Here is a 14,403-nt window from a genome sequence, read left to right on the forward strand (position 1 = left end):
TTTAAGAAAAAAGGAAAAGAAGAAGATAACAGGAGAGGAAGAAAAGGGGATTATGTCAGAGGGGGAGACGAACCATGAGAGATGATGGACTCTGAAAAACTGAGGGTTCTAGAGGGTAGGGGGGTGGGGGGATGGGTTAACCTGGTGATGGGTATTGAGGAGGGCATGTTTTGCATGGTGCACTGGGTGTTATGAACAAACAATGAATCATGGAACACTGCATCAAAAACTAATGATGTAATATATGGTGATTAACATAACAATAAAAAAATTAAAAAAAAAAAAGAAAAGGTGGTCTATATACACAATGGAATATTATGCAGCCATCAAAAAAATCTTGCCATTTGCAATGACGTGGATGGAACTGGAGGATGTTATGCTGAGTGAAATAAGTCAATCAGAGAAAGATATGTATCATATGACCTCACTGATATGAGGAATTCTTAATCTCAGGAAACAAACAGAGTGTTGCTAGAGTGGTGGGGGGGTGGGAGTGATGGGATGGCTGGGTGATAGACCTTGGGGAGCATATGTGCTATGGTGAGCGCTATGAATTGTACAAGACTGTTGAATCACAGATCTGTATCTCTGAAACAAATAATGAAATATATGTAAAGAAAAAAAAAAAAGAAAATAGCAGGAGCCGGAAGAATGAAGGGGAGTAAATCGGAGGGAGAGACGAACCATGAGAGACGATGGACTCTGAAAAACAACTGAGGGTTCTAGAAGGTAGGCGGCCGGGGGGATGGGTTAGCCTGGTGATGGGTATTAAAGAGGGCACATTCTGCGTGGAGCACTGGGTGTTATGTCCCAACAATGACTCATGGAACACTGCATCAAAAACTAATGATGTAATATATGGTATTACATTAATACCATATTAATAATATGGTATTTTATACCATATATATATATACACACACCATAATAAACAATAAAAAATTTAAAGAAAAAAATGTGCAGTAACTAGATGAATAAAATGATAGCTTTCTACATAATAGTAGGACAAAAAAATTTGAGAATATGAGTAAAGGTTTGAATAAATGGAAAGATGTACCTTAGAAAAAGTAGGCTTATGTTTTAAAAAGGTTAGTTTGGTTTAAATTTACTCAATATTCAGCGTATTATCACTTAAAATCCCTAGCATGTTGTGGAAAGGGTGGTAACCCAAAAAATGATTCTAAATTTCACTTTCAAGAATATTCAGGTGTGCTCTTTGCATTATTTATATTTGTTAAAAAAAGAACCTATGAAAATAACAAGAAAAGATGGGCTGATTTTAGATAGATAATACTGGGGTGGAGAAGGCCTTTCTAAGTATGACACGGGAGACAGGAATGATAGAAAAGAAGATTAATAAATTTAACTATAATAAATACTTCTGTATAAACACTCCAAGTGAGATTGAAAGACAAATGACCAATAGGAAAAAGTACTTTCTGCACACATGACAGAGGTCTATTATCCTTAATATACAAAAATCTCTTAAAAATTAATAAGAAGTTTCACCCCAATAGAAAAATGGGCAAAATACAAAAATACAGCACACACCAGAAACATTTTGGTTGTTCAAAAATACTAGTGGGAGACTAAGGTCAGAAGAGTGGGAGAAGTGACATTAAACTTGAGAGATCAAAGTAGAAAACAAGAGTTCTCACTTATGGAATAATAAAATGTTTTTATACAGTGTGACATATTTCAAACTTTACATCTTTGCTCAAAGAAATACTGGTGTTTATATACAGAACATGACGCTAATCTTGACTATAGGTCTTTCAATTAAAAACAAAAAAATTTTAAAAAAAGGTATCCTACAGTCAACTCTGCCTAGAGTGCCGCAGTGCAGATACTTATCCCTTCCAGAGATCTGGCTGCCCCCAGTGTCTTCAAGTGCAGAAGGATCAGTTCCTTGAGGACATGGCAAGGCCAGGAGACCTGGCAAGGGACAGCTAACATTCACACAGTCCTCCTGTTTTCAGCCTCTCCTTCACATCCTGCTTCTGGTACTCTGGAGGCCTGGGACTCCATCACCAGACCCCAGAAAGTCTGGGTTCTGCAGCACAAATCAGCTGCCCATCCCCCACCACTATGTTACACTGCAGTTTTCTTGGGCGCTAAAGTCTGTTATAACTTATCTTTTTGCTTTCTAGCTTCCAAAATGCTGTCACTCTTGTCTTTCCTCCTTTAATGCGTCTTTTAACATTGTGCTTTAAAAACAAAAACAAAACAAAAAAGACCCATTTCTGTCACTTTAGAGGGAACCGAAGAGGAAGAAGAGGTAAATATGTATGGTGTTTATCCATTACCTTCACCAGAAGTCTGAACAGCTTCAGAGATCATAATGTTCTATTTCCTGTGTGTCACGGGTCTACTAAAAGTTCATTTCTAACTTTAAATACAAATACCTAGTACAACCTGCCACAAAATACTCCTACGACAGACAACAAGCACTGTTTGGAATAAAAGCTTAACTCAGTACGAAATTATGCATTCTCCCTTAAAATGGTCATTCCCAATAGTTCCTGGCTCCTGACCATCTACAGACTGGGTTAAATTTCAAAATTTTACAAGTTTAGCAAACCAAAGTCAACTATATATTAAATACTGAGATCCAAGGTTCAATGTGAGGGGGCAAAGTGGGCTACAGCAGGAGCACACAGGAAATAATGACTCTCTGTACCAACCTGTGAAATGACCATGACTACAGAAAGCACCCAGAGTGCACAAAACCAGCTGGCAGCTGGTGCAAAAACAAAGGCAGGCTCCAGGCTTATGAGCTCCAACACCACTTCTTCACAAAAGTTTATACTACATAGCTGTGCCTTGTAATATTCGGCCTAGAGATTCTGGGGGAGTGAGAGATTAAAAAAAATAATCACTGTTTCAATGTCCATTTAACATTATTAAATGTTCATTAAAGCTGGGTTTTCTTTCCTTTGATTTTATTTTCAAACATTGGCAAGAGCTTTAAACCTTCTGGAAAGAGAAACTGTTTTGTTTTGTTTTCAAGAATATGGCAATCTTTTTATAGGCATTATGTAAGAAAATATACTTAAGTAAAAATTTCACAATGAACTCACAAGTGTAGGTAGTGTACGACATGGGGGGCAAATCTTTGGCTAACACCACAAGGGTCTCTGGCCCAATAAGTGGAATCTGATGGTAATTCTAGCTACATAAGTAAAAAAAGTAAAAATAAAAATTTCATTACCATTTTCGGATTATCCACAGATGATTTCATGAGCTCCAATACAGCAAGATCTAGATTTTTCAATAATTCGGTGTTGACTGTCTCTGCGAACAAGCTATAAAAATACTCTCCGTGAGAGAAGCTGACCATGTTTCTCTGGGACACTCCTGGGGCTGACTTAGACAACACTGTGGTGTCGAGGAGAAGATTCAGAAGGTGCTCACACTGAAAAAGCAAGGAAAGGTACAATGACAGGAGTATGTATTTTACCCATTATAGAAAGACTCCTGGGAAGCTGCTACCGTTGGAAGTGGAAAATCACACAGTAAGGTCTAAAGAGAACCTGGTATTTGAAGGCCTGGGTTCAAGTTTGAATTGCATACATTTCAACAAGCTTGCATTTTCTAGGTTTCATTGTGGGAAAGAAATCTTCCCTGACTCATGTTTCTCCCAAATTTCCAGAAAATCTTGTTGCTCTGAGGGGAGAGGCTAGTAAGGGCATTTTTAGACCATTTAAACACGTGATTTGTTTATATTAAGTGAACAAATGGGCAAAGAAGAGCTTTCTGCATAGGAAAGGGAAGACAGGTGGAAGGAATGAACACAAAGGACTGGCTAGCAGATCTCAGCTACAGCAGAGACTGTGTGAGGCCAGCCCTGAACGGTTTGAAAATCCATGAAGATATCTTTCTGTGGTGCCTCTGGAATTATCCTCCAGGGGTGCTCCCAAATCAACCATCTGAAAGTCACAAAGGACAGGGGAAGAGGAAGCCACTGTGTCAACACAGTTCAGGTTTATATTCACAAAATGTTCTCTGCCTTATAAAGTCCTTTTGGAAACAAAGTGCAATAGACAAAACCCCAATTTAAGAAGAATATTATCCTATTTCTTTTATTAAAAAAAAACCTTTTAGAAAGGAAGTCAGATCACGTAAACCTATTAAAGTACTTGCTTAGCTAAGAACTTACTAAATTCAAGCTAAATTCTTGTTTTTAGAAACACACTGCAAGTGAGCTATATATTGACATCATTAGGATAGAATAGCATGTAGCTGCTGTTCCTACCAGTCCTCCAAAAGCAAAGGCCAACTCCAGAAGTCCACTGGCTAATCGCTTACAACTGGGGTCTAGTGAAGGAAAATACTCTCGTTCATCTCCAGGTGCAATGCTTTTATAAACCAGGGAAAGAAGTTTTGTGCCAACAGAATGATGCTGATCTGCAGACTAAAATAAAGTCAACACTGAAACATCCAGCAATAATATATTTTATAGAGACACAATTTCACACCTTTCATGAATTAAAAAAAATCCGTATTCTTTAACACTGACTGCATTCTAATCGTCAGGAAAATCTTCACTCAACTTTGCTTTCTATGCTATATTTTTTCATTTATATTGCCTACCCACAAAGGCACGATAGCAATTCGTCCCTAAAATTCTTCAAAAGGCTGTTGGAAATATAAATGTCCTTCATTTTATTTTATATTTATAAATTTTTATATTTATATTTTCAGTTAACACATGTCTGGCACAAGTAATTCTATAATACCCATTTCAGCACATTCCATACATATAGGATGTTTAAAACATATATATAAATAAATGGACTAATTAGCTTAATAAAGCTAAGAGAAATGTAAAAACAGATTGGCTGTGGTTACCTGAGATGGTAATACAACATGCAAAAAACCAGCTCTGTGAAGTTGTCTACAAGCTGACACGACAGACGCCAGCTTGGCCCTATCCACATAAGCATCAGGGCCATACAGGTCAACAGCACAGAGCTCCTCAATGCTGCCATGTAAGAAAAACAAAAAGAAATGAGAGGAGTATTAATCTCACTAAACTAGCAGGATACACTGAAAAACTATGTGTTCTGTTATAAATGTGTTTACTGATTACTTGACACTCAAATTCATTATATGACCCTGGAAAGCAAACATGGGTTAACAATGAACACGGGGCCCATGAGCTAATCCAGCCGTGGAAATCAACATGGGGCTAAGCCACATCAGAGGCTTGATTACCATAAGGTACAGGTAAAGCATGTGTTAAATCAAACAACTGATGAGATCCTTTACTTTAGGAAATGGGGCTATAGCAGAAACACACACAGCTGCCAGAGTATGATACAACCTTAAATTTCAACACAACACTGATCCCAAGCATAATCTGAATGCCCACCTCTGTGCTGTTATTTTTTCCTTGAGGTACATCTCAAGGGTGTCTTTGTATGGGGACTTCTTTAGTGCTTTCATCAGGTTTACACAAACATCAGGAAGATGATTCATAACTAGGACATCACCAATATTGAAACCTATGCTCGAGGGCTCACATAGGGTTTTCACCAAGAGTTTCATAAGGTTTTTGTTATTACATAAATCCTTTTCAAGGAGCTGTAAAAGATGATTTGGGTGGGGAAAAAAAAAACACATCCATTAGTCAGCACTTAGATTTTCACTAGTGTAAGGTCCATGAAGCGGGGAATTTTTGCCTGGCTAGGGCAGGGGTTGGCAAACTTTCTCTGTAGAAAATAAATATTTTAGGGTTTGTGGGCCCTATGGTCTCTGTTGCAGCTGCTGAACTAATTGCCATTATAACATGAAAGCAGCCACAGACAATACATAGACAAATGGGCTTAGACAAGTTCCAATGAAACCTTCTTTACAATAGCAGGCAGCAGGTGGGATTTGGCCTGTGGATCATAGTTTTATGGCCCCCGGTTTAGAGTAGACACTTAGTATGTATTAAATGGATACACCGACTTGGACTTTGTTTATATAATAAGCCTCACAGACATTTACAAATATTTGTTAATGCATGTTTCCTAAAGCAAACGTTTGATCATAGCATAAAATGCAATATCCAATAAAACATTTAGGAAAACTATTTTGTATTTTATTCACATAAGAATCTGATGTACATGCAAAATTTTATTACTTTCTAGAACACATAACTCCTACAGCAATGGAAAGTTCTAAGGAAACTAAAACCACTTTTAATAGGTACTAGAAAATATTTTTCCAGGGCCAAGTACTGACCTCAAACTAAGAGAGCACCAGGAGTGACCCACCTTCCAGCCTTCTGGGGAGGTGCTGAGCAGCGTTGTGGTAAATTCCATAATCCGGACCACAATCGTGCATTTGCTGTAATTATATCTTTCTCCCTCTTGTAGACTGGGTCTGTGACCTGTTGCCCCAGTGCCAAAGCACTTTTCTGCTGCCGTAATACCATGCAGAGCAATGTTTTCTAAAAAGAAAGCCACCGCTTTCCAAAGTGAAGACTGTGTTTCAGTACCTAAAAAAAATTATACTCAATTATTAACATATGCTTCCTTCTAACTCCACTATGATTAATGTAAATAGGCATGATATACTTTTAGCCAAAATTCAAACAGAAAAAGCTTTAAAAAATATGCACACCAATTTCTATCAAATGTTAAAAAAGCTCATATGCTTTGATCCAGCATTGAAATTTTATCCTAATGAAATAATGACAGCATTATAAAGTGTTTATATGGATGTTCATTTTAGCTTTGTTTTTAATAATGAAGAAACAAAAACAACTGAAATGTCCTTCAAAGAGGCAACAGAGAAACAAATTCTGGCAGTGGTCTTTTTATGGAAACAATTGCATCAACTCCCAAAGAGACTTTTTCATAAAACTCACATGTCTAAAAACACAAAGGTACTGGTTCTCTGTCCCCCCATCCCTACTTCTGTTTTCTTTTTTTTTTTAAAGATTTTATTTATTTATTTGAGAGAGAGAATGAGATGGGGGGGGAGGGTCAGAGGGAGAAGCAGACTCCCCGCCAAGCAGGGACTCGATCCTGGGACTCCAGGATCATAACCTGAACCAAAGGCAGTCACTTAACCAACTGAGCCACCCAGGTGCCCCCTCCCCAACCCTACTTCTTTCATGATTACCCCAGTCTTGCTTATGGAAGAAAGACAAAACAACTTTCTCCTCTCCTCAGTCTTACTGTAGTTTTGTACCAGAGAGTAAAGACCTCCCAAACAAAGGGACAGTCTTAAAAAGTGGTGTACATGTTGAAAGAGTAAAGGTAATGACTGAGTAAGAAATGCTTTTATAGAGGTGCCTGGGTGGCTCAGTCAGTTAAGCGTCTGCCTTCGGCTCAGGTCATGATCCCAGAGTCCTGGGATGGAGCCCCATATCAGGCTGCCTGCTCAGCAAGCAGTCTGCTCCTTCCTCTCCCTCTGCTCCTCCCCCTGCTCATGCTCCCTCTCTCAAATAAGTAAAAATCTAAAAAAATAAAAATAAAAAAATAAAAAAAACGCTTTTATAAGTCTGAGGGTTTCTAATTCTGTTTTCATAAAATTTAAGTTCATCAAATTGCAAACCTGACAGAGCATTAAAATTTTGATGACAGATCACCATGTATTCAAAGAAATGAGAGAAAATATATTAAGAATTTCATTTTCAAACACCAAATATCCTTAAATCCAACAGAGCAGGGGCTGTATGACACATTCCAATTACAGATACGCTAAATGTGGAAAAAAATGAGCATTTTAGCAAGTGCATTTAGCACCATTCAAATATGGCACTTGTTTATGTGACCAAGTTATTTTTTACTAAAATCATATACAAAACAAAAATAGAATTCTAACCATATAATTTTACCTTTTATATGTAATAATTATTCAACAAAATCTTTATTATGTTTGTATCATTATAGTGGTAATAAACATAAAGTGCCCTAATAACAAATGCAATGATAATGCAACACAGAAGAAACCTATAACATGTAGACCATTTTGTTGCAAAGACAAAGAGTTATGAGTGAAAACATAAGCATAAAAACACAGAAGACTTAGGTTAAAAAAAAATGTGAAGGGTATGGAATGGTGAGAATAATTCAGGAACTTTGCAAAATTTCCAGTAAAGGAACTGTTAAGGCTGATGATGTTAAATAAAAAAACCTCTACAGTATATAGGCTCCACTGAATACATTTTTTAAGTAATGCTAACATTTTATGTTAAAATACCCACATTTTGATACACCAGAAATTACAACTGAAAGCAACGGGGAATTTTTTGTCAAGTTTGAAAGAAGGTACATTGTTTTTAATGTTCCCCACTCCTCACAAGGTAAATGAATAAAGCAGTTTGAAGACTGCTTAATTGTGACACATTCACTTAATTTAGTAATATGTGGTCATTTAAATTAGCTCAAGGTATATTTACTGACATAAAAAGACATCCAATATATTAAGTTTCTGTTTAAAAGTTTCTTTTTAAAAAGCAAAGTACAGTAAAGCATGCAATAGTCGCATTAAGTTATAAAATAAAAATTAAAATATATATTATATGTATAGAAAAAGTTTAGAAGAGTAAAGACTATACTGTCTTAGTGTTGTCACTAGGTAATGCAATTAGGGGACAGGGTTTCCTATGCTTTTTTCCTTGTTGAAATTTTCAAAATGAGGGGCGCCTGGGTGGCTCTCAGTCATTAAGCATCTGCCTTAGGCTCAGGTCATGACCCTGGGGTCCTGGGATCGAGCCCCGCATCGGGCTCCCTGTTCAGCGGGAAGCCTGCTTCTCCCTCTCCCATTCCCCCTGCTTGTGTTCCCTCTCTCACTGTCTCTCTCTGTCAAATAAATAAAATCTTTAAAAAAAAAAAAAGAAATTTTCAAAATGATATAGATCTCTTAAAACAACAAATCTAAGGTACTATTTGCAAGTTAACAGCTATACTATTGTTGTTTTTAAAGTTTCAGAACTTATCTTACCTATCTTTCTAAAATCCCACACTAGAATCATGCAGAATCCCACGCTGGAGAGTCAGATCTCAGAAGCATAAAATCTGTTTTCCTGAACCCTAGCATGTGTGTACACACACACATTACACACTCCCCACCATGTCTGGCTCCAACTTCCTCAAGCTAGAAGGAAGACAAGACAGCCTGGTTCTTTCTCCCAAATTCCTGAAATACAGACTTCAGCTCTGACAGAATTAGAGACTGGTAGTTCCTTTAGTCAGCCACCACCAGAATGGATGCTCTGTCTACACTGAAAATCATTTAAACGACAGAACATGTCTGAGTGGTAAGTTGGATGGATGTTCAGCCCATGAGAGAGGATTTAGGTGAAACCCCTGAAGACTAAAATAGCCTGCTCAGAGAACCTCGAAGCCCAGAGCAACTTACCTCTCAGCTATGGTCCGCTCCTGGGTACTCTACTCTGGGAGACACCCACCTCCCAGGAGCCATCTCCCGCCTTCTGAGGTCCCATTTAGGTCACTAGAAGGATGGAGCCTGCCATTTCCTCCTTCCCGGCTAAGGAGCACACAAAACACTCCACCCTGCATTCTATCCTCTGTAAACAACACTATCATCATCATGCTACAATAAAAACACTAAGGAATAGGAAAATGTAAGAAAAATAAAGACATGCTACTCAAAAAACCATGGAATAAGATCACAGAGCCTCATGTCACAAAGAATTCATTTATTTCATAAACATTTAAGGATTTATTTATGAGAGAGGGAGAGAGAGATAGAGAATATTAGCAGGAGGGGCAGAGAATGTGAAGCAGACTCAGTGCTGAGCATGGAGCCCAATGCAGGGCTCGATCTCAGGACCCTGAGATCAGACCTGAGCCAAAACCAAGAGTCAGCCGCTTAACCGACCACACCACCCAAGTGCCCCCATAAACATTTTTTTTTAAAGATTTTATTTTTTTAAGTAATCTCTACACCCAACGTGGGGCTGGAACTTACAACCCCGAGATCAAGAGTTGCATGCTCCAGGTGCGTGGGTGACTCAGTTAGTTAAGCTTCCAACTCTTGATTTCATTCTCAGGGTCATGAGATGGAGCCCTGCATCCAGCTCCACACGGAACATGGAGCCTACTTAAGATTCTTTCTCTCCCTCCCTCTCTGCCCCCTCCCTCTGCTTCTCTACCCCACTCCACCCTGCTTGAATGCTCTCTCTAAAAAAAAGAAAAAAAAAGAATAGCATGCTCTATCAACTGGGCCAGCCAGGCACCCGGGAAGAACTCTTTTAATGTGTTATATGCAAATGAAAACCTCAAAAGGTTATTTGATAAAAGGATCATCAAGAACCTGTAAACAGGGCACAAAGTACAGACTGGGCAGGTTTCTGTAGCCTCATTGCTGTCATATACACCAGAACCCTGCCCTCACTGTGAGCGTCAAGAATGAAAGTACTAAATTAATGCTCCCTGCTATCGCCTTTGTTTCTGGGATTCTGAGACGGTGGTGCCTGTCTAGTCAAACACCCCACTGCTCTTTTGCGCAGAATGACTCCAGGTAGAACTGGACCACAGTAACTTGGGGTGTAGGTTTTACCTACCCAGGATCTCAGATGCTTCAAGGGTTTTCTCTTCAATGAATGTGTTGTAGCACTCCAAAGCCGCCAGAAGCATGTCCATCCACTGCAGGACAGCTCTCAGGCTGAACGGCCCTTGCAGATGGAAGAGGGTGGGCTGAGCAAGGATGCCTGACAGCCGATCACAATCTCCTCCTCCCCCCTCAAATATGTTTATGAGAAAGGAAGTATCTTTGTTCTTAAGAATATCCTTCAGCCATGAAGAAGGGGATGTACTGCCTTAAAAAAGAAACAAGATTAAAACACACATATAACTTTCAGATAATTAAAATTAATCTAATCATGGTGCCTAATTAAAAGTAGCATCCCCCAATAATAAAAAACAAGAATTAAAAGTCTGATATGTTAACAAACATATTCAGAACAGATCACAGTATTTCAAATATAGTTTCCATAAAAGTCCCATATAAAGTACCTACCAGAGCAATACAATTTCAAATGATAAGGGATAATCTTTTTTTTTTTACCTATAGCAATCACAACTTGTTTCACTGTAATTACTGCCAAGAAGGTATTTCCACCAAAGCCATCCTCTTCAGTTGCTTTAAACATTATAAAAATGGTTGGATATCATTTGAACACTTATAAACATCATATCCTTTCCCTTGCCTTTTTTCTTGAAAATTGTTATCCCTTTTTTTCAGGACTAATTTAAAGGATGAACACAAAAAGAGCACTGTGACTCTCAAGTTCCTATCCTACTTCTGGGTATGTGGATCTGGCCTCTCTCGTGTCCCGGTTTCCTCATCTCTAAATGAGAATCCTAACAGTATCTACCTCTGAGGTTCCTACAAAGAGTAAATGAATTGAAGTAGTTAATATTTGAAATAGTGCTTAGAGTAGCATCCATCATTCAGTTAAATGCAGTTTTTATTAAATAAAAGAGTTGAATTATCTTTTATTTTTTAAAGATTTTATTTATTTGACAGAGAGAGAGAGGGAGGGAGGGAGGGAGGGTGCACACACAAGCAGGGGGAGCAGCAGAGGGAGAGGGAGAAGCAGATTCCCCACTGAGCAGGGATCCCGATACGAGGCTTAATCCCAGGACCCTGGGATCAATGACCTGAGCCAAAGGCAGACACTCGACTGACTGAGACACCAGGTGCCCTGAATTAACTGCTTTTTAAAAAGCATTTTTTCCTTTAGGTATTACTCATTTTCTAAACTAAAGAAAAAACATTAAATTGTATTTTGTATGCTCTGAAATCAGTGACGCTCAAAAGGTCAAATCATCCTGATTCTAATGAAGTTAGAGAAGAATTCAAAACACTAATGTATTTCTGATGTAGTAAAAAGAAGAAATAGTTTTCCTATTGTGTTAAAATATACGTCACCGCTATATAAGTAAAAGATTTAATATCATGTTTTCAGGTTTGTTTTAGGGAGAACTATTAAACATTCCATTATTTTCACTAAATATCAAAAAATAAAATGAGTAAAAATAATATTTAAGTTCTATATTGAATACTAGCTAAGAGTCATAGAAGAGAAAGGACAGAGAGAGACAGGTGTAGAGGAAGAAGAGGAGAAGGGAATATGCGGACCAAGAGACAGGCCTGGGAAAGCACATCTGGATTGCCGGGAACCTTCCCAAATCCCTGCCTCTTTCTCACTCTCCTCCTCTGAACTATGGTTGCTGTCACCCTGGCTTTCTGTCCAACATGAGTCTCAGCAGTCAGAAGCCCCTGACACATGTCGTAGGGACATGTCTGTATACTTGTCATACGGCCCACTGATCTAGGTGTTGCCCAGCAGCCCTGACAACAGCATACTCTTTTAGGACACAGGACTTCTGATCTAAAAAGACACCTAACATTGTCCCTTAAAAACCACTGGGGGTGGGGCACCTGGCTGGCTCAGCTGGTTAAGCGTCCGACTCTTGATTTTAGCACAGGTCATGATCTCAGGGTTGTAGGATCAACTGAACCCCATGTTGGGCTCCACGGTGGGTGTAGAGCCTGCTTGAAATTCTCTCTCCCTCCTCCACGCCCCACCCTCTTAAAACACACACACACACACACACACACACACACACACACACACACACACAAACCACTGAGGGCAGCATTGTTTACAACCAAATATATAATCAGCCCAACTGTCCATCGACTGATGGATGAGTGGATAAGGAAGATGTAGTATAAATATTATTCAGCCATAAAAAAGAATGAAATCTTGCCACTTACAAGGACATGGATGGAGCTTGAGAACATTATGCTAGGCAAGTCAGTCAGAAAAAGACAAACAGCGTGTGATTTCACTCATAGGTGGAATTTAAGAAACAAAACAAAACAGGGGCACCTGGGTGGCTCAGTCAGTTAAACATCTGCCTTCAGCTCAGATCATGATCCTGGGGGGTCCTGGGATCGAGCCCCATGTTGGGCTCCCTGCTCAGCAGGGTCTGCTTCTCCCTCTGCCCTTACCTGGGCCCTCTCAAATAAATAAAATCTTAAAAAACAAACAAACAGAAAAAACCAAATGAACATATGGGGGCAAAAAGAGGCAAACCAAGGAACAGACTCTTAACTATAAAGAACAAACTGATGGTTAAAGGATCATTTAACTGGTGGTGTGGATTAAGAGTGTACTTGACATGATGAGCACCAGGTAATATATAGAATCATTGAATTACTACATTGTATACCTGAAACTAGTATGACACTGTATGTTAACTAACTGGAATTAAAAACTTAAGAAAAAAAAACTACTGGGGGGAAAACACAGCAGAGAGAACAGTGGATGCAACACTGGAGGGCACAGAGGAGTGTTATATATTGGCAGCGGGGCAAGGTTCACCTACTACTTGGCATCCTTTGTATAACAGAAACAATTCTGAGAAGCAGAGTTCTACTTATTTCATTGAAAATACGTAAGGTCTCTATTGTAGGCAACTGAGAAGAACAACAGAAATGCCTAGGATCAGTCAAGCTGACAACACTAGAAATTGTGTGGGCTGAGGGAGAGTCAAAGATCCACCCTGGAGGGAGGTAAGGTCTGCCGACTAGCAGTTGCACCCTTATAATATCTGGGCCAAAGTTTCATTTAAAAATAAGGAAAATATTGGGGCGCCCTGTGGCTCAGTTGTTAAGTGTGTGCCTTCGGCTCAGGTCATGATCCCAGGGTCCTGGGATCAAGCCCCGCATCAGGCTCCCTGCTCTGTGGGAAGCCTGCTTCTCCCTCTCCCACTCCCTCTGTTTGTGTTCCCTGTCAAATAAATAAATAAAATCTTAAAAAAATAAAAATAAAAATAAGGAAAACATGCCCCACCCTTCCACCCATCCAATCTTCATGGACTATAGGTGTATTTTAAGAATGACAACATATAAGACTAATTTTGTTAACTAAAAGCAATAAGCAAATATAAAATATTAGTGGTGTTTTTTAAACAATTCTCTACATTAAAAATCCAAATACACATTACCACTTTATATATATAATTATAGTAGACAAATAAATATAGACAAATATATATATATATACCAGAGAGTATACGTAGTACTAATACAACTGCAATATATGCTATATAAATCTATGGCACATATCATCATAATACATTCCATAGTATAACAAAACATAGAATAGAATCTTCTAAGTTTTAGAACTATATCAAGTAACTGTCACTTCTTCTTCCATGAGGAAAAAGCCCCAAAGTAGTACTCCACCCTATTTTCTAAAAAGAACTGGGTCTTCCTCATGTTCTGTAGTGTACCATGACCTTTCTTATCCAGACACCATAGCACCTCTTGGTTCTGGACTCTTGCACAGTGCATTCCATAGGGGGAAGCCAGGGCCTCGGTCCATCCTGAGGCACAGTTTCCCCATACCTACACTCCCAAACC

At 38.8% G+C, this 14,403-nt stretch overlaps 1 protein-coding gene and 1 non-coding gene across 6 annotated transcripts in view; one reads left to right on the forward strand and one right to left on the reverse strand.

The window, feature by feature from the left end:
• Positions 1-14,403, reverse strand: part of PRKDC (protein kinase, DNA-activated, catalytic subunit) — a 232,649-nt gene that overhangs the window by 154,495 nt on the left and 63,751 nt on the right. For all 5 annotated transcript variants that reach the window (XR_003207910.2, XM_025870579.2, XM_073892755.1 and 2 more), the window contains 6 exons: positions 10,529-10,783; positions 6,264-6,487; positions 5,375-5,586; positions 4,852-4,984; positions 4,256-4,414; positions 3,212-3,415 (listed from right to left, as the gene is read on the reverse strand). Coding sequence is in view for 4 of the 5 variants with exons in the window: in XM_025870579.2 (XP_025726364.2) it covers positions 3,212-3,415; positions 4,256-4,414; positions 4,852-4,984; positions 5,375-5,586; positions 6,264-6,487; positions 10,529-10,783 (1,187 nt within the window). In the remaining variant the exon portion in view is untranslated. The remainder of the gene's footprint in view (positions 1-3,211; positions 3,416-4,255; positions 4,415-4,851; positions 4,985-5,374; positions 5,587-6,263; positions 6,488-10,528; positions 10,784-14,403) is intronic.
• On the forward strand, positions 3,029-3,180 carry LOC112823738 (small nucleolar RNA SNORA62/SNORA6 family). The gene has a single exon (XR_003208112.1). It is a non-coding gene; the product is annotated as a small nucleolar RNA SNORA62/SNORA6 family (small nucleolar RNA).

Source organism: Callorhinus ursinus, unplaced genomic scaffold (genome assembly GCF_003265705.2).
Source record: "Callorhinus ursinus isolate GAN/ISIS: 27379988/994484 unplaced genomic scaffold, GSC_fseal_2.0 scaffold5, whole genome shotgun sequence".
In the NCBI taxonomy this organism is placed as follows: Eukaryota; Metazoa; Chordata; class Mammalia; order Carnivora; family Otariidae; genus Callorhinus; species Callorhinus ursinus.